The following is a 21,331-nucleotide window of genomic DNA, read 5'->3' as shown; positions in this document are numbered from 1 at the left end:
TTATTCTTTTTATGGTGTACCTATTATTGTGTATTATTCTGTATACGACTTCTTTGTAATTATATTTATGTTCCTTCCTAAAGCGACCTCGACCCCCCGCGCGCCAACGACGCGGCCGACGACGCGAACAACGCTGTCGCCCTACCGGCCATCGTTCTCTTCGCCTACGACGCCCGAACGAGCAACGTCTCGATCGACCGAGCTCGCGCCGAGCAGCTCCGGTCCGACGTATTCGCGACCCGAACGATCCGCGCGCGTACCGATCGCGAGCCTTTACGCTGTGTCCTACGTGAACGCGGCGAACGCGGTGAACGCGTTGCGGTGCGAGCGACGCGGCAAATAAAATTATCAAACATATAAAAATAGATTGGATTGTCCATCGTACGCGATAAACGCGGCCGGTGCGAACGAATTCGTTCGCCGCACGGATTGAAAATCAAATCGTTTTGTTTTTGGTCGCGCGTTTAAGCGAGTAGACGTATTCGAAGCGATGTTAGTTTAATAATTTCATATGATTTTACATTGTAAAATTACAATTTACAATATACGATACACAAATAAGTAAATAAGTATTATAAATTATCAAATTATAATATATTAAACTATAATTAATAACTATATTAATTAATATTATATAATATAACATTATATTAGTTATAGTTATATTGTTGTATGGTCAATATGGAGCTCCTTATATCCGAGATACAAAAAAGAAATGTTCTCTGGAACAAATTTAATAAGAAGTATAGGAATAGACTGGTGTCTGAGAAAGAATGGGAAGCCGTTGCTAGAATAGTACACATGAATAGTAAGTGTAAAATTATTTATAGTTAAAATTAGTTTGAATAGTATATTAAAACATTTAAACTTACAGACATTATAATTATTTTCATAGTATAATAATAACTAATTAGTATGGAAAATTATTTTAGACATTTTTGTATATAAAAAATTATTTTTTTAAATTTTATTATCTATAAAATACTTCACAAATCTATTTCTTATATTAATTGCGGTACTTGACGCTCGATTGTTGGCTCTGCCTTTGTAATTCAGCGATATCATTTGATTATGGCCCTTGTATGTGTCTGTTTCGTAATCGTCTAGGGCGTAATGTTGTGTAGAAGATTTTTTTTCCAAATCTATTATTGTATTGTGTAAAATACAAATAGCCTTTACAATATGATCAGCGTTTTCTACTTTTGTTTCTATTGATTTTAATAGAATTCGAAATTTTGATGAAGCTATGCCAAATGCACACTCGATTGTCATTCGTGCTCGCGCATGTCTATAGTTGTAATACTGTTTTTCGTTTTCTTGACACTGCTTTCTTGGAAAAGGCCTCATTAAGTAATTTCTCAACGGAAAAGCTTCATCTCCTATAAATACAAAAGGAGCCAAGATGTTCGAATTTGGTAATTTTATTTCATTTGGTAGTTTAAGAGAACCGTTCTCGATACGTTGGTAAAATTTAGAATTTACCATAACACCACCATCGCTATCTTTCCCGTATCCGCCCACGTCTATCATCAAAAATCTATAACTCGCGTCAGCTACTGCCATCAGAACAATTGAGTGATATTGTTTATAATTAAAATACATACTCCAGGAATTTTCTGGACATCGCAGTCTGATGTGTTTACCGCCAATACTTCCTACACAGTTTGGAAAATTCTTGGAGAGCTGTGCTCTTAAAAGTATCGACGTTTGGAGTAGGCATGTGTTTGAATTTTAATGTATTCCATATTATTTTACATACTTCAATAACAATGCTTGAGACTGCGGACTTAGATATTCTAAATGAAATTGCGATTTGTCTGAACGCTAGTCCTGTGGCTAAATACCTAAAAATTCATTTTTCACAAATTTAATTACAAATAACAAAATATTCACAGGAGAAGACGTAAAACGGAAATGGAAAAATATAAGAGACACGTATCTAAAAGAAAAGAAAAAAGTAAAAAAGAGCCGTTCGGGAGACTCCCAAGATAATGCAGAGGTGTATACTGGTAAATGGGTCTATTACCATTTATTGCATTTTTTAAAAGATACAACCACTCCCAGAACCACCGAGGGAAATGTCTCTGATGAAAACGAAACGCAACTACAAACGTCTGACCTTTCAGATTCAGAAGAAGTTAATTCATTTTCTGGTAGTTTTATTGATGTTGAAGATATTGTAAGTCCTGGGAATCCAGTTCCTACCACACAGTCAGAATGTTTTACTATTCCAAATATTTCAAATTTGTCGCATACAAGTATTTCCAATGATTCAGATGCGTCTTTTACAAAAACTTCTTCAATCAGGAAAAAGAAAAAACAAGAAAATAAAAGTTTTGAAAGTGAATTATTAAAATTGGAAACACAAAAAATTAACGTGTTACTTGAATCTAATAAACCACAGATGCAGGATGATGAAGACATGATGTTCTTGAAGTCACTTCATCCATATTTCAAAAACATGGATAATTTACAAAAATTGCAAGTAAGAAACGAAATTCAAACTGTATTAATTAACCAATTGTCAATACAGAATCAGCAACATAAAAATGCAAACGTCCCAACTGCACCAATACACGAGCTCTATACATTCCTCAACATGTTCAACAACAGATGACCACAAATTCGTCAGATAATCCAACCTTCATTGGTTACCAACAATACTGAGTAAGAAATTAAAAAATTTGAAATTTGAAATTAAAGAATAATTTACTTTAGTGGAGTTCCATTTTGTTTTAATAATGCAAAGGTTTTATTTGTTTATTTTACATTACTAAATTTTTTAATACATTTTTTATTATTATAATATTAATATATGCTTTCTTATTTTATTTACCTTATTGTTACAAGTAACCTCTGCTCTACGGAAATAGGTTCTTGGAAGTTTTTGGTCTTAAGATCAAATTCAGTAAATTTGAAATATAATCAAATGTATCGGTAGTCATTCTAGTATAAGATCGAAATGAAGTTTCATTTTTTCGCAACTGTGGGTATAGGTGATAGAATTCACCAAAAACAAGTCTATCCTTATAAATAATTGAATTTACTGCTGATCTTCTTTTTTTCAAATATTTTTTATATAATAAATATTTCAGTGCAGTACTTTCAAACATAAATAATTGTTTTTGTAAATTCAATGACATTTTTAGTTGACTTAATTTAAAAGAAAAAAAAATTTTAAATTTAAATTTAATAATTCTAATTATTAGAAAAGAGCTGAACCTAAGTGTGTACAATATACCGCACAACCATCGCACAACTCACTTCAAAACACACTGCACGTCAAAAAAACAAAAAATATCGAAATATGGCCAGCCGCAAATTCGTGTTCGTCGCAAATAGGTAGGACACGATTGCGACTGGCGAATGCGGCCAACGCGAATTCGTTCGCATCAGCCGCAAATTCGCATTCGCCGCGTTCACGTAGGACATAGCGTTACACTCGCGACGTCTCGATCTCATTATTTGTATATTATGCACTGCGATCAATAAAACACTCGACGCAACGCGTCATTAATATCCCAACAAAAACACTTCGTCGACTCCGTGTAAAAAATTGCTAAATAAAAAAAAACTAGTCATCTATAAGACTTAAACATTATAAAGCTGTGATATCAAGAATAAATGCTAAGTAAATTAAATTTTAAATTAATTGATTCTATATTTCTATCTCAATCATTTATTTACTTGGCTAGAATTTATTTTCTTTATAAATTAATAACTAAGACTATTTTATAAAACAAATTTAGTATCATTTGTCATGGAAATTTTTTAAATAGTCCAGTTATGAATAGACATGTTTATTTGTCGAAATATATAAATTCTAGCCAAGTAAATAAATGATTGAGATAGAAATATAGAATCAATTAATTTAAAATTTAATTTACTTAGCATTTATTCTTGATATCACAGCTTTATAATGTTTAAGTCTTATAGACACAGATATGTATAATAAACTAGTTTGCTAACTGATGATAATATGCGAAGTTATTATCCGCCATTTTAATCGAGGCCGATGTAGATTTTGCCTTATCAATTTTTATCATTAACTGTCAGTTGTTGTCTGTTGACTTGTGTTTCACGTCTGTGAAAACTCAAAACTGAGTAGTGAGTAGTTGACACTGTTGACAGTATTGTTGTGTTCTGTTTTTTGCAATAGGTATATTGTTTTGTGACTTAATATTTTTATGCTATTTTTCCAATTATGCCATATAAGTGCTGTGCTGATGGATGCAGTAGCAAGGACGGGGTTGTTGGTTCAACTACAAAATTATTTAGGTAACTAAATACTTTACAAAAAAGTTATCAAAAATAATTAGCTCTACTGAAATACTCTTATAATAATGTGTTTGATATTTTGTTTTTAATTATAGATTTCCAATCGATGAGATATGGAGACAAAAATGGGTGCACTCTATCCAAAGAGATAACTTCATTCCAACAAAATTTTCACGCTTATGCAGTCTCCATTTTAATAAAAGTGAATTTGTTGAAGCCCCAGAAAAACTTATATTAAAAAATACAGCGATACCATCAAATTTCAATTATTCCAAAAGAGCAATACAATGTTTAAGCAGCAACAAATTTGATCACAATTATAGTTCTTCAGGTAAAATTAAATAATTCTTCTTTACATTCAATGTTGTATTTGTACTACTTACCTATTTATTTAACAAATATTAAGTAAATTACATTTTTATCTACAGTTTCTTCTTCATCAAATATAATTAATATAACAACTACTTCTCCTAAATTACCTATTGATTCTGGTGTTGAAAATGCTGGGTGTAATTATGAAGCTGTCGATCTGACTTTTATTGGATCTAGTAAGTTAAATATGTTAACAATTTTAATTTATATACAATAATGCTTTGTCATGTATTAAATTTGTTGCAGATTCCAGCCAGTCACCTCATACCCCTACATATACACCAACACTTAAAAGAAAATTTAAAAAAAAATTGTTTGATACACCAAAAAAAGCCAACCTCAAAAAGCGAATTAAACTTTTACAACAAACGGTTAGAAGGCAGAACACAAAAATAAATACACTTGAGGTTTATATAAAGAAGCTAGAAAACAGTAGTCTCACTTATGCCGGAGTTATCAACAGAGTTTGACTTATTAAGGTTTTTGCCTTATCGAGGTTTGGCGTGGCGAACTTCATTAACTTATATAAGTAATAAATTATAAATACTTATTTAAGTAATTATGTATTTACGTTAATGCTAACTGAGAAAGATTGGCTTAGTCTTAGTACACACTTAATAAATTATTATAATATGTGAAATGCCTCTAGTCTCCAGGAAACCCACCACCCTTTAAACTGAGAGACGTGCCTCAAATAAAGTCCTTCGTCACGCCACTGATTGTATATATTAATTATGTCCGGATTAGTGATAACTGATTACCGGATGAGTGAGACTTAACTGTATATTTATATATTAATAAACTATATTGTAATTTTTATTAATAAAAATTTTTCCTATCAGCAATTGATGTCTACTATTGGATCCTGTACTGATAGAGAAACTACTAATATAATTGAAAAAAATTTTACTGAGGTTTTTTTAAAAGATATTATAAATAATGGTAATGTAGCTCCTACTGCAAGGCGATACAGTGAAGAAGTAAAAAAGTTTGCAACTACACTTTATTTTTATTCTCCAAAAGCATATAACTATGTTAGGTATACACAATAACTGAAACAATTATATATTTGAGTTACAGAAATTGTAATTTTAATTTAAAGGACTTCAATTGCTTTGCCTAATCCAAGTGCTATACGAAACTGGGTATCAAATATAAATGCTGAAACTGGTATTTTACAAGATGTCCTATTAGAAATAGGTAAATTTCCAAAAGAAGATAAATTTTGTTGTTTGATATTAGACTCTATGAGTATTAAAAAATCAGTTCAGTGGGATAAAGTTAGTCATTCGTATGTATTATTAGAAAATATTATTCATAGTTAAATATATTATAACTAGATATAAATTTATAAATTAAACTTTTCTTAGGTTTGTTGGTTATTGTGACTATGGTAATAGTTTGACAGTTGAAGACTGTGAAAAAGAGTCAACGGAGGTTTTAGTTTTTATGTTGTCTAGCTTAAAACAAAAATGGAAATGGCCAATTGGGTATTGGTTTGTAGATAAAATTAAATCAAATGTACAAGCTCAATTAATTAGGATTGCTATTACCCAATGTGATAAATTTTGGATTAATGTTGTAGCAGTCACCTGTGATGGAGCATATGCTAATTCTTCAACTTTTAAAACTCTAGGATGTGATCTAGACCAACCTTTTGATTTAATCAAGTCTGATTTTTCGATAACTTCAACTAAAGCTAATGTTTATTTCACACCTGATGCATGCCATAATGTTAAATTAGCTAGGAATGCTTTGGGAACACTAGGAGTATTTAAAGATTCAAACAACAGTCTTATTGAATGGAGATATATTCATAAATTATTTGAACTGCAAAACGACATGGGCTTTAAATTGGCTAACAAGATAAACTCTTCACATATAAATTGGAAAAGCAATAGTATGAAGGTAAAATTAGCAGTTCAAACACTTAGCAGTTCCGTCGCAGACTCTCTACAATTTCTATCCAAGACCTCAAAAGATTTTGAAAATTGTGATGCAACAATAAAATTCATCAGGGTTGTAGATGAGATTTTTGATTTCTTGAATTCCTGAAACCCATATGCAAAAGTCTTTAAACAACCAATTAATAAACAAAATATTCAATACTTAGAAACAAAAATGAAAAATAATATTGACTATTTGTATTCACTGAAGACAGCTACTGGGCAAGATCTGTGGAAAAGTAAAAGAAAAACATTCATATTAGGTTTTGCTGCATCCATAAAATCTACTATAGCTATAGCAAAGGATTTGTTAATAAATCAACATTTTAAATTTATTCTGACATACAAATTAAGCCAAGATGCAATAGAAATTTTTTTTGGATTTATGAGAGGTCGATTGGGTCATAATAATAATCCTACCTGTTTGCAATTCAAACATGCTCTAAAAAGTACTTTACTGCACACTTCAATAAGACTTAGCTCAGGAAACTGTACACTGATGTCACCTCATGAAGATTCTCTTTTTTCAATCAAATGGAAATATAAAGCACCAGAACAAAATTTAGAAAATGAATTTGATATTTCTTTGTTAGCAGAACAGTACAATAAACCCGACAATAAATTAGATTTTAATAGCTTCGCTATTGAAAATATATTATATTACATAAGTGGATATATTGTTAAAAAACTAATCCCAACTTTGAAATGTGATGGTTGTATTGAAGCTATTACAGATTCATACATTGAAAATGATCACGTTTATCAAAATAATACCACACCAAAATATTTTACAATTATGAAAAACAGAGGCGGTTTGAAGTATGCTTCTGATGGGGTATACAAAATTGTTAAATTGACAGAAACATTATTTAAAACCATTATGGTGGATAAAAAACAAATGTTTATTAAAAATATGGATTTAAAAATTATGATAAATGTCCAAAACTCACTGGCGACAGACACCATGCTATTTCCAGAATGTGATGCTTGCTGGAATTCAACAGATTTATTGGCAAGACCTCACAAAATCGATATTATAAACAAAGTAACCAGAACCTATCTTAACGTGAGATTATATTCTTACAGTAAAATAATAACATCCTCCATTATGAAAACTGCTAGTAAACGACAGAAACTCAGTAAAACCATTTTATTTTATAACATGTAAAAATTGTTAACCTATCTGAATAAACTATGTTAAAAATTGTTATTGATATTTAGATACAAAATTTGTTTAAATAAGAAAAATAACGTGCAATAAAAATTTGTTTTATAATTTAATTATTTATTTCTTTTATCGGCTTCCTTATCAAACAAATCTAAGGCCGTGATAAAGCCCATAGGCCTCGAATTAAATGGCTGCTGTCTGCTTCAACTAAACACATTAGTAGGATGCAGCAGTTAGCAATCTAGTTTATTATACATATCTGTGCTTATAGATGACTAGTTTTTTTTTTACTTAGCAATTTTTTACACGGATTCGACGAAGTGTTTTTGTTGGGATATCAGTAGTTTTTTTATAACATATTTTTATTTACTGACATGTAATATGTAATTTTTTATGTTTTTATTAATTTATTTTATTATTATGTTTGTTTATTTAATACACTCTAATTTTTTTTTAAAATCATATTCAATTTTTTTTCCATTATTATAATATGCACATTTTTACCCCCTCGAGGCCATCGTTCAACATGTATTGCAGTGTAATTACATCGTAGCCATTTATTTATTATCTTAATTAAATATTCATCCATACACAATATATTTGTCGTTTTTTTTTCTCAATAATTTCTCCTTTTTCGTAACTTCTGTTTATATGTTTTAGAAACCATTTTAGAAGTAAAGAATCACAAATTATATTATAAATAAATAATATAGTAGTATAGCTGGTAGTATGGCCTACTACACAGTGGCGGATTAAGGGGTAGGCTAAGAGGCTATAGCCTGGGGCGGCCTTTTTGGGAGGGCGATTTTTTTTTTAGAATTAAGAGTCATTATTGACTTATTAGGTATATTTATTTTAATATATATATATATATTTTATTTGTAATATAAATAGGAATAACAATAATTTTTAAAAGTTTTAATGATATATTATGTACATTGTAGGATTCGTACCTATAGTAAGGATATTACAATATTAAATTTGAAAACACTTCATGTGTCATAAAATAATCACAATATTAGTTACTAGTTATTATTAATAACTTATTAGTATGTACATATTGGGAACATCCGACTATCTAAAAATATAACAGTTGGGTGTTTATTTATTTTCGGAAAGGATATCAGTAATAGGTACTTGTTCTCAGTAATAATTGACATTATACCCGCAACACGTTCTACGGTCTGCGTCTGCCTACGACCACGTGTTTTATAATGACTATTGATAATATAATATTATTATGTCCAAGACCAATAAAATAAACCTTTTATTTCTCACATTTATAATTTAAATTTATTTGAGTATTAGCATTTGACGAGTGTCGACGGTTGACGGAAAGACGAAGAGCAGTTTAAAAGGTAATAAAGTATATTCCTACTTATTCGTTATTTTATTTAACCTTCCACTGGACAAGCTTTTGAAAATAATACTCAAATTTTGTATTTGTAGATCTGTTTTTCTAACTTTATTTATTTCCTACTTTTGTTGAAGTTTTAATTTTGTTTCATCACATACATTATAATATAAGTTAAGTCGTGTAGCATGTAGCGTTACCACCTAATTTATTAATAATACATTTTTGTTAGTAATAAATTATTATACAAATAAACGATAGTTCGTATGGCTATAATAGTACCTTTAAAATATTATATATAACTATATAAGTATTATTCTGGATCGCATAAACATATTGTAAATTTGCTTATAGTAATATTTTATATTTTTTGTTTTTTGTTTGAACATACTTGTCTTGTATACAGTATTATAGTGTATCAGTATACAGTGTACTTGTCCTATTTATATATTTTAGACTTTGATACTTAAATTATTTATATTTTAATGTATGTCTAATTCTATAAGAGTTAAGCAAATTCAAATTTTATTCTGTTACGTCCCTATAGGCTATAATAAATTAAGGTTCATGGTACAGTAAATTTATATTTTATTTTTATTTAATAGATGTAGGTACATTTACTATTAAATCATGTTAGAATTGTTTCTGAAATTACTTCTCTTTTTATAAAATAAAGCTCACCCGCGAGAAGTTTATAATTACAATTTATTAGTTTAAAATATCATATTAATACAATATATTAAGTTTTAATTATTTTATCATAAATTAAAATCATTATAATTTTCATAAAAGTAATTCTACATAAATAAATAAAGGTTAGGTTTATATTTTAAATCGGTTTATTTTGTTTTTGAAAAATAGTTTCGCGGTCATCTCAAAATGAAAAAAACAAAATTAAGTGGTGCGCAGTATAGACAAATATCAAAACAAAAAAATGAAAAACAAAAAAAAGTAATCAGTTAAACTAAAAAATTGGATTCGTTTTTTACTTCTTGCAATACAAATTATTCAAATATATCTGAACATTCTGAACAAACAAATTATTTAAATAACCCTGGTGTAGTTTGTACGTACGTGAAGTTGGCACCCCGACTTTGTCGTATCGTCCCCAAACCAATACCATATTTTTGCAAATAATTTGCAACACCAGAAAAAAAATTTGCAACATAGTTTTACAACCCCCACAATAAAACATGTTTCGGGGTGCCAAGTTCACGTTGGCACCCTGACTTTGTCGTAACGTCCCCAAACCAATATCATATTTTTGCAAATAATTTGCAACAATTTGCAACACAGAAAAAAAAATTTGCAACACATTTTTTTACGCCAAGAAAAATAAAATTCGTTCGGGGTGCCAAATTCACGTTGCACCCCGACTTTGTCGTATCGTCCCCAAACCAATATCATATTTTTGCAAATAATTTGCAACAATTTGTAACACAGAAAAAAATTTTTGCAACACATTTTTTGCGCAAGGATGTGTACTTACTAAATTTTTGTAAATTTTTGATTTTTCTTATTGAAATGCCTTATGTAGAGGTTTGAAAGTTAGTAATTTCCTGTATAAGTATAATAAGTTCCACTGCTGTAAAATATAGGTAGATGCATATAGCTTGTATTAATCTATAAATAAAATATTCTTAGTATATGGGTTACACACAATAATCTTAATTTCAATTTTAAAATTTATTTGATTTAAACATAAATTTTATAAAAAAAACAACTTAAATTTAGTTTTTTCATGTGTAGGTACTTAAAATAAAAAATTAACACAGCTTTGTATGATTCTTATTGAAGTTTGAATTATATACAATATGTTAAGAATCTATTGTACTTAATTTATATAATATAAAATAATTTTGTTTAAAAGTCTGTTTAAAATATTAAAAATATTAAAAATATTAAAAATAATAAATGTTAATTATTGACAATTAAAATATGATAAACATTTTATTATTTTACAAAAAGTTACTTTAATATTAATCATGTTTTATGTAAATCAGCATATGTGGTTTAACAAACTTGTTTTGGCCTCGGTGAATTTATTGATTTTCCTTTGAAGATCATTATGATTTTCCCAAGTGTCTCCTCTTTTTATGTAAGGCACATAGTGATCATTACCATATGCTATAACGCCATAGAAGTTAAATCTAAAAATATTTTGCAAATATTTGCAAAACTATGATATTGGTTTGGGGACGATACGACAAAGTCGGGGTGCAACGTGAATTTGGCACCCCGAACGAATTTTATTTTTCTTGGCGTAAAAAAATGTGTTGCAAATTAATTGCAAAAGTATGATATTGGTTTGGGGACGATACGACAAAGTCGAGGTGCAACGTGAATTTGGCATCCCGAACGAATTATTACCTAGAAAGTCATCTAATACTTTGTACATAGATTGGCCTTGATGGTCTTTAATGGGAAATAATCCTAAAAGTCTTTCTTCCACACCTGTTAGTGTGCAGTAACGAAGAATAATAGCCATTTGATCAACTTTTGTCAAATCTGGAGTTGAATCCATAATTATCGAAAAATATTTACATTCCTTTATTTCATTAATAATAAAAGTAGATAAACTATTTTTCATTATTGTCATTAATTCATTACAAATTGTTTTTGAAAGGTATGATGGGTTGCCTTTTCCTTGATTTCCATACTGTTCAATATGAGCCTTTAAGAAAGGATCATATTCTGAAATAAGTTCTAATAGGCCCAGATAATTTCCATTGTGTTCACTATTGAACTTTTCTTCCTTTCCTCGAAAAGCAAGGCCTCTAGACGATAAAAATGTAATGACAGATACAAGTCTCTTCAATACTTCAAACCAATAATTCGTTTCAGCAGAAATTTGACGACATAATTCTTTATTAACTGAGTTGTTGGTATTAGATCTTAATAACCACTTATTAGTAGCATTTCTGTGTTGATGACTATTTTCATGTTCGCCAATCCGTTCAGATTTTTTCCATTTGTCAAAACCACCAGAAATAAAGGGATTCTCTCGATTGCTTCCATACAATTTACAAACAAAACAATATACAGATCCTTCACTAGGTGAATATAGAAGCCATTTCCTATTACATTTCTGTCCATTGGGTAAAGATCGAGTAAACATTGCTAGTGTTAAGTGTCTGTTGAAGTTCTTATCTGAAAAAAGTTACAATAAATATTTACTGATAACTGACATAAGCATTCTATTGCAATTCACTTAATTAAATAATTTTAGACAATTTTAAAAAGTGATTGAAATGCTTTAATATAATACAGGTGAATTTAAGTTATTAGAATAAAAACAAGTGGATAAACAAGATAAAAAAAATCTATAGTTATAATTCATAGTAGGTACCTATACAAGATCCTTAAAAATGACAAACATTTACTATTAAATACATATTTTATATGCATTAATGTATAATGTATTAATGCATTATGCAACTAAGTTATATCAACGATAGATTAAACTAGTTAAGTTAAAAAATCAAAAAATCAACTTCTTAACTTAACTTTAACTTGTTAACAAGTTAAGCACCTTTGAGTATTTACTTATATTTATATTATTATACTTATATTTACTATTATAAACACATAATTTATCAACACTTAATGATTGTTAATAACTTTTTTATAGAATTTTTTAATTACCTGAACGTTTTGAATTTATAAAATCAGAGTTCAAATTTTGAAAATAATCAGGTCCTTTTTCTACACAGCACTCAATAAAAGATTTCTGCATGTTTTTTGGCCAGAAAAAAGGATCTTTGTATAAATTCCAATCTACACTGTTTAGTTCAGTAGTTGTTTCTTCAATATTAACTTTAACCATATTATCTAAAAATTAAATACAGTATTAATGTCAAACAAGAGCAAACATGAACTAAAACATATAATTAGGTACCTACCTTCAGTTAATTTTTCTTCAATTTCAAAGTTTTTGCTAATGTCCAACAAATTGTCATGTGGCGCAATATCACTCTGGATCTCAGCTAAACCATTGGCTTCTTTGTCATAATAATAATATAATGAAAATACAATTTTTAATAAAAACTGGTAGACAACAAATTTGCAAATAAAATAGTTATTTGATAGAAAATGATTTAAAATATATATTTAGATACCAACAAATTTGCAAATAAAATAGTTATTTGATAGAAAATGATTTAAAATATATATTTAGATACCAACAAATTTGCAAATAAAATACTTATTTAATAAAAGTATTTTATTTTGAATAGTTAATAAAAGACTTGTTTTTTTTTAATTCATTGATTAAAAATTATAACATATCAATTATTTCATTCTTGTTTATTAAAAAGATAATTTCTTTTTAAACAAATGGCCAAGTTAATGGTTCAAAATATTATTGATTGATAAGTATATTATAGTATATATTAACACTAAGTTTAGTTTTAAAAATGTTAAGCTTTGAAAATAACATGTATTGATGTAGGTATTCAATAATAACTATAATAATTTGAATGCTTTGCACTTACCAGGTTGAATGCATCTAAATAAATTGTTGATTTTTTTATTAGTTAGTAAAATATTTTTTGTTTGCTGCTCTTTCTTCTTTCTTTTCGCTGATCCACTCAAAACTTTTGATTTCATCATTTTAGAAAAAATTAAGATTATCCGGATATTTTAATGTTAACACAATATGAAAAATAATACAATACACTGCACACGAAAGAAATGTGAACTGTAAAGCTTGTAATAATATTTAACCGAAAATGGCAAAAATATCCGACTAAATGAATATTATTAGTTCGTAGTCACTAGTCTCGTATTTGCAATAGTTTTATAAAATGATACTAGATCGTATAGATTAATATATCATAAGCACTACGGGTTACTATAAATAACTTAAATGCATCGAGAATCGAGATAAGATATACTCGTACAATACTAGAGCGCGAGCGATTTCCCGTATTCCACCAATACTGGCAATATTACCCGCAGACTTGTAATTATTTTCTAATTTTATGTCTATGTTATTACAGAAATAAAAATAACATAAATTATTATAACCACGGACTAAGATATACATAATATATATGTTTTAGTGCGTGGTAAAATGCATCTTTTCTACCATTGTGCTTTTGTAAGTATTTACTATTTAGTTATTTTTGTCGATAAAAAAAATGGTTTTTAAAATATAGAAAAACTATTTTTTTTAAATTACTGAAAATTATGTATCGGCTTAAAATTGTTTGGGCCCCTTTCACTTGGGTATTTGAGAGGGCCCCGGGGCTGCCGCCCCGGCTAGACCCCCCCTTAATCCGGCCTTGGTTACATGTGATGGAACTTCAGCTAATTTATCAACGATAAAACAACTGGGTTGTAAAATAAAAGGTTCTTATTCTGAAATAGTGGAGTATTTTTTTGTTCCTGGTATAGATCGGAAGGTATTTTATTTTTATTGTATGTAATAATAAAAGTATAAAATATTACATTATTTATATTTAATTTTTAGATATGCTATGTACCGGACGCATGTCATAACTTAAAACTAGCTCGAAATACTTTGGCAACTTATAGAGAACTTAAAAGTGATGATGGTCTAATGAATTGGGAATACATACAAAAGTTAAAAAATGGTTTGTTCATTGTTTTGAAATTGTATAATTATAATTTTTATATGAGAACATGTATTTGCACACACATTGTATTTTTAAACTTCACTATTTTAATTTATTTTCCCAAATTATTTTGCTTGCTTGTTTAGCTCAAGAAAATATTGGTTTAAATTTAGCTAATAAATTGACAGCTACACACATGGAATGGAAAAAATATCATGAAAGTGAAGCTAGCTGCTCAAACTTTAAGCTCATCTGTTGCTGATGCACTTGAATTTTTTCAAAGTTCTAATGATATCGCTTTTACCAATTGTAATTCTTGAAAATTGCTGCTCTCAACTTTTAAAGTAGTAATTCCTTGTAGAGCATATTTTTTTGGCTATAAAAAAATTTAATTATAGATTATTCTTTTTGTATACTAGTCTAAATCTTAACTAATGCTTATGCCTGGCTTGCTTACTTGAAATCAATTTTTGCATTCACACTTTACTTTTATTTATGAATTATAATTTATAATCTATAATCTAATTGATTTATAATGCCAATTTTTTCAGATTATAAAATAAATGATTGAATGCAAAATTTTATAACTACCTAAATAAGTTCAAACAACAATTTTTACTAGATTATATTTTTAGGTGCAGAAACAGTTAAATTTATCAGAACTATTGACAGGATATTTGATTTTCTGAACACCTGTAATCCATATGGTAAAGGATACAAAAAACCATTCTATAAAAGTGATATTGAAAATATGAAAAAAACTATTATACCGTTAGTTGATTATTTATTAAGTTTAACCAATATAAATGGTACATTAATTTGTGATACTCTTCGGAGAACTTTTATAATTGGTAAGTTACAACAGACGATTATAAGTATAGTTTTTACATGCCCATATTTAATAGTTCAAAAATATTTAAGGTTTTGCTGTAGCTGTAAAATCAGTTTTTTCTATTGCTGAAGAACTTCTAAATAATTTTAATTACAAGTATTTTTTAGCATATAAACTTTCCCAAGACCATATAGAAATACTGTTTTCAAAAATTCGACAAAGGTTTGGTCATAACAATAATCCTAATGTATTAGAATTCAGAATAGAAATGAAACAAATATTATTGAAAAACTCTGTCACTTCTTCATATGCAGCCAACTGCATGGCTTTTGATAAATCCAGCAATGAAAGTGTTTTTGAAATACGTTGGGCAAAAAGAAATTCTGCAGACACTTGTTATTTACATTATGAAAATATCTTAGAGGAAACTGAAAAAGAAGAAGAAATACCAGATATATTCATGAATGAAGCTGATGGCTTTAGGATGGTAAAAGAAAATATTTTGTACTATATCTGTGGTTTCATTGTGAGAAGAATTTCAAAAAAAATAGATTGTTTTAATTGTTGTGAGAACTTACTGGAAAAATTTTATGAACATAATTATGCTATTTTAAATGAAAATTCTAAATTGGTTGCTATTAAAAAAAGAGGTGGGCTGGTAAAAAGTTCATCTTTTGTTGTAAAAGTTGTAAAATTTGTTGAAAAAACACTTATAGATTTAACATTTAATTTTAAATGAATTAAAATGTTGAATTCTAGTTTAACGTCAAAGATAATTATTTTTGCAAAAAATTACGTTTATAATTCTAATATTTTAGTTGATGTAAAATGTCCTAAAGATGGATTCTTAGAGAACCATAAATTAGAATTAGTTACTATTATTTGTAATGAATATTTAAAAATTATATTGCACCATGTTGCAAAATCTAAAACATCCGATATTGTGAGTAAACATCAATAAAAAGATTTACCCATGGCATGTATACTTTTAAAATAAAATTATATGATTTTAATTAGATACTATTTTGTTTGTTTTTTGCATTGTACCATTGATTATAGAATAGACAGATAGACCATGCTATAGGGATTTTCGGCGACTACAATTTTAATTATGATAGCTGCCGGTAGGTAGCGTTGTATGAATTAATTTTATATTATTACTACTGACGGCGAATAACATATTCCTAGACCGGTTTGAGGTAGTGACAGAAAAAGCGATAAGCCTATTAATGACTTTATCATGGATAAACCTATATTTATTATTTTCTGAGCATTGCGCTATGATTGCCACTATCGCTAAATAGTATATTCACAAAATTGTTAATTTTTATGCCGAATTCTGCTACAGAAAGCAATAATTAATTAATTTCATTACGAAAGATCAATTTTGTTTGGATGTTTGGAATGTTACGATTCAGTAAAATCTGCTTTGGGCGGAAATATTTAATTGAACATTATATACTATACTAGATTTACCAAGTTTTTAAAATAAAGCAAATCTTTAACCATATTGTAATTTTTAATTTTATTGTATTTTCATACTTTATAAAATACATTGTTTTGTATTTTTGTGTTCAAATTTTAAAATGAATAAAATCTCAATAACAACATAAATAATATACATAATTAAATTATTAATATAATTTATAAATAAAATAATAGTTGTGTTTTGTTATTATAAGTTCATACTGAATGTGTTAAGTTTAGAAACCAACTATAAGTCTATATAATATGATGAAAAACGATTCTGAGTGAAGATATACCAAGATTGCTAAACTGGATTAGAAATAAAATACTAGGTTTAAAGAATAAAAAATTGTCTTTATTATTGAAAAAACACAAAATAAGGGTAAAATACATTTATACATTTATATTGAGCATAATTATTAGAATAAAAGTAAATTGTGACGTTTGTTGGTTCTGAAAAGAACCGTTTAATAAAATTGAAACAAATAGTCTTAAAAAAGACTATTTAAAAATTTAATGCTAAGTCCTGAAAAGAACTGTTTAATATAATAAAAATCAATGCTTAATCCTGAAAAGAACTGTTTAATGTAGTTGATGTGAATTGTCCTAAAAAAGACAGTTTAATGTAATTGATGCAAATAGTCCTGAAAAGAACTATTTAAAAATCAAAGCAAAGTCCTGAAAAGAACTATTTAATGTAGTTGATGTGAATTGTCCTAAAAAGGACAGTTAAGACTGCTTCTATATTGTTTTATGCAAATAGGTACAAGGTCAGAACAAGAAAAAATGTATTTAATTTATTTAAATATGGTTTAATATTTTTAATTTAGAAAGTTTTGCTAATTTTGAGGTAGTTGAAAATAATTTTGTTTTAGTAAATATTATTAATTTATAATTAATTAAGTTGTTCAATTATGTACATTTTATGATCTATGCAGTTTGTCAATGATTCATCAAGCCATTTTTTAATTGTATTATTATTTTTTAAGCGCTCAGTTAGTTGAAATTTTATTTTATTTTTATGCAAATAGTTTTTATAATTGCTTTCAAAAATATTTAAAATTTTATTTACTACATTATTTAAGCTATTTGATGGTGCTTTAAGTCCACTTTCATTATCAATTGAAGTATAATTTTTATTAAGAAGATGCAACTGCTTTTTATCATTTAAGTTTTTATCAACAAATAGTTCAAGTTGACATTGGTTACAATTAAATTTTTTCATACATATATAGCCCAAATATCCTGCGAAATATGTTACAGAACAGTCTTCTAAAGTGACATCAATATTACTATCAGTATTATTTGAGTCCTCGTCAGATGAAAAAAAACAGAGAGATAAATTAGAATTACATTCTGTGTCGGAATCAGATGATAATTTCGAACTGTTAAAATTTATTTTATTTAGTGAACTAACTGGGTCAATTATAATTGGATTATCATCTTCTTGGGTTTCCTCACAATTTGTCGCTTTTGATGTACATAAAGAAAAAATACAATTACTTCTTATGGAAGTTCTGATTGTTCTAGCTGTTGGGTTTTAGTTATAACCACCATTTTGTCGAAAAATACTAAAGAGGTTTTCTAAAACATCCTGATTTAAACGATTAGTCATTAAAAATACAATATCATTCTCTGCTTCAAAAAATTGCAATACACCTTTAATGGTCTATGTAAGCCCTTTAAAACAGGGAGGTTGAGATAATTTTCCTTTTTTAAATTTTTAAATTTTTAAATTTAATTATTATTTCCAATCATTTCAGTATATCTTCAGTTTCTTATTATTACTCTATTTTTAGATCGGCACTTCGCGATAAGCCACCTCTTCCCTTCCCCGCATATCCATGGCAAACATCTATGATGGGGGTACCACCTGCTTGCATCCCAACTACACTAGCGCTCCATAGTGGTTGCATCCTACGCATGGTCACCAAATATTAACATTGCATGGGCTATCTCAAGGTGGATTTATAAATTATAAAATAATTATAAATTAATATTATATATTATATATTATATATATATATATATATTATATATTATTAATCCCAATTATAAATCCACCTTGGGCTATCTGTCTATTCTATAATCAATGATTGTACATAATATTTATTATAGAGATCTGTGGGTAGTAAATGTGTTTAGCCAACCGAAAACATGGCGGCCGTCTTATCAGTGTGCCTCACTTTTCGTATTATAGAAACCGTCCATTTCGGTATCTAGTATAATATAGACATCTGTGTGGTTGACACAGAAGCATTACTACATTACAGCTTCTCAATATGATACTGTATTGGAAAATTTTCCTTTGGGTATTCGAATAACTTTTATTGGTAAGTTGATGAAAACTCGGTCCACTGATGAGGATAGTGAAATTAATGTTTGTACATGCATAAATAATAATAAAAATGGCCATTTAAAGACGACAGTTAATGGTACTATACACTTAGTATTGATAAGCCTGTATTAAGTTTATGTGAAGTCCTTGGGTCTTCATATCAAGGATGCTTGGTGCTTGACCATTTCAAAAAAAAAAAATGGTTTTTTAAATGATGCTAGTAGGATAATACTTATTGACATAGTTATAAAAACAGCAACTAAAGAAAAAATTAACATGACAGTTAAAGTTGCCGAAGAAATGGCCGATCAGATTATTGCTGCATTTCCTAGTGAAGTGAAGGTATTGTATTCAATTACTGTTTGTTATTAGTTAAATTACTATAATTTTTCATAGGATTATTATTTTATGCGAGATGGTCCAAAAGCACTAAAAGGTAAACTCTATGACAAGTATCATAATGTTATTAGAAGTCTCAAAAGTGGTGGACTTATTGAAAAGACTAAAAAATTAGTAAAAACAATGAATGCTGGTTCCTTAATCAAACACTTTGGTAAATCTTCAAATATTACAAAATTATTTTTTAATTTTTGAAATGTATCCTTTTTTTATTTCAGAAGGTGAAACTAATATTGACCATTTTTTAAATAGTTTAAAACATGATAATTGTACGTAAAGTGAGCTTGAAGTTATATGGTTAGGTCCTACAGTTAATAACCTATGCGCCTACAGTTAATAACCGATTAAATAGTATAAGAAAAAGTCAAAGTACCTCTGAAACATTGCTATGTTGGACTAGCTATAAGCTTCCAGCAAGTTATAGATTGGTAAGTGTTAAATAATGTATTAAAATATACAAAAAAATTTTGAATAAAATTATTTTTTCATCCTAGGTTGATATTGATTTTCTTACTGTTCAACCTAATGCAACTAGACTAATGACAGTTAATCCTAATTATACATAAAATTGATCAAACTTTTCAAAATTAAAATTAAAGATTCACAAAGTACTAAACTGGTTGAAGATTTAAATAAAGAAAATTTGATAACAGAAAGTAAGTATTTTATGCCATTTTATGATGTTCTTCATTGCAAAAAAAAAATTATTTTTAAATAGTCGAGATTGTTATGTATTTTTTCTTCTACATGCTGCTCTATTTGTACCAACAGCCAAAAAAATTACCCGTGATGACAAAGGATGAAACTCACTTGTAAAATATTTAATACAAGATTCGCAACAATCCTTAATTATTTTTTGCTGAATCATCTGCTGGAGTTGAAGAAATAATTGCCAGGAAAAAAGGTTTTTACTTAATTTTAATATAACAATTATTATGAAATATTTTTGAGCTTTTATTTAATAAATTTTAATTTGTTTATAGATTTAGGAATTCCAATTCAACCAGTATCAGCGGTCATTCGTTTTAGAGTTACGCCAAAATAAGGAAATCGCTAAAAGTGAAAATCCAATGTTGTAAAAATTTAAATTTCAAATGCTCATAAAAATTTAATTTTAATTTCCAGTGGACATTTTTTTTTGTGATAAAGATTGACAAACTTATAACAAATCTTGTATTAAATTTTCAATTCTTAGATTTAAAAAGAAAATTTTTTATGAATTTCTAGCTTAAAATAATTTGCGAATTTTCGAGATTTTTACGTATTTTGTCGAAATTCAAACTTTGAATGCTTGTAAAAAAAAATTGTGCCTATGAATTTATTTTATTTTTTAACTGCTATTGTAACAATATATTGACAGCATTGTATTAAATTTTCAAGCTTTTCTACCCAACAAATAGATTTTTATCGATATCAATTTAAAAAAAAACTAATAATGATCGAAAATTGCATATGCCTATGAATATTTGACCTCCCCCCCCCCAAGTACAGATAAAAAAAACACATCATGGTAAAATCAATACATTTATCGCTTCGCTCAGAATATAATATAATTCTTATGCAGTGTATTATTCATGTTTTTTGCGAGAAGACATTTT

The 21,331-nt window shown here is 27.9% G+C and overlaps 3 protein-coding genes, 1 long non-coding RNA gene and 1 pseudogene across 4 annotated transcripts; 4 read left to right on the top strand and 1 right to left on the bottom strand.

Annotated features, from left to right (window-relative positions):
* Window positions 1-681: 681 nt before the first annotated feature.
* LOC149061913 (uncharacterized) lies at window positions 682-2,617 on the top strand. Its single transcript, XM_089221311.1, has 4 exons — window positions 682-808; window positions 1,896-2,179; window positions 2,405-2,485; window positions 2,534-2,617. The coding sequence occupies exons 1-4, from the start codon at window positions 682-684 to the stop codon at window positions 2,615-2,617; spliced, it is 576 nt and encodes a 191-aa protein (XP_089077437.1).
* Window positions 2,618-11,117: 8,500 nt separating this feature from the next.
* LOC149061912 (uncharacterized) lies at window positions 11,118-14,063 on the bottom strand. Its single transcript, XM_089221306.1, has 5 exons — window positions 13,612-14,063; window positions 13,021-13,119; window positions 12,764-12,949; window positions 11,489-12,268; window positions 11,118-11,245 (listed from the first exon to the last, which is right to left on the bottom strand). The coding sequence occupies exons 1-5, from the start codon at window positions 13,727-13,729 to the stop codon at window positions 11,118-11,120; spliced, it is 1,311 nt and encodes a 436-aa protein (XP_089077432.1). The 5' UTR covers window positions 13,730-14,063.
* An 849-nt stretch (window positions 14,064-14,912) lies between these two features.
* The window catches only part of LOC149061897 (uncharacterized), a 105,047-nt pseudogene continuing 98,628 nt past the window's right edge, over window positions 14,913-21,331 (top strand).
* On the top strand, window positions 15,449-16,268 carry LOC149061911 (uncharacterized). Its single transcript, XM_089221295.1, has 2 exons — window positions 15,449-15,548; window positions 15,619-16,268. The coding sequence occupies exons 1-2, from the start codon at window positions 15,449-15,451 to the stop codon at window positions 16,266-16,268; spliced, it is 750 nt and encodes a 249-aa protein (XP_089077421.1).
* On the top strand, window positions 20,031-20,851 carry LOC149061910 (uncharacterized). Its single transcript, XR_016189607.1, has 4 exons — window positions 20,031-20,161; window positions 20,228-20,389; window positions 20,505-20,637; window positions 20,717-20,851. It is a non-coding gene; the product is annotated as an uncharacterized LOC149061910 (long non-coding RNA).

The sequence above is a fragment of the Diuraphis noxia genome, unplaced genomic scaffold (assembly GCF_037042655.1).
Source record: "Diuraphis noxia isolate RWA-SAM2 unplaced genomic scaffold, SU_Dnox_SAM2 contig0001, whole genome shotgun sequence".
Classification (NCBI taxonomy): Eukaryota; Metazoa; Arthropoda; class Insecta; order Hemiptera; family Aphididae; genus Diuraphis; species Diuraphis noxia.
Note: the sequence above shows the minus strand (reverse complement) of the source record. Positions and strands in the feature narration are given on the sequence as shown.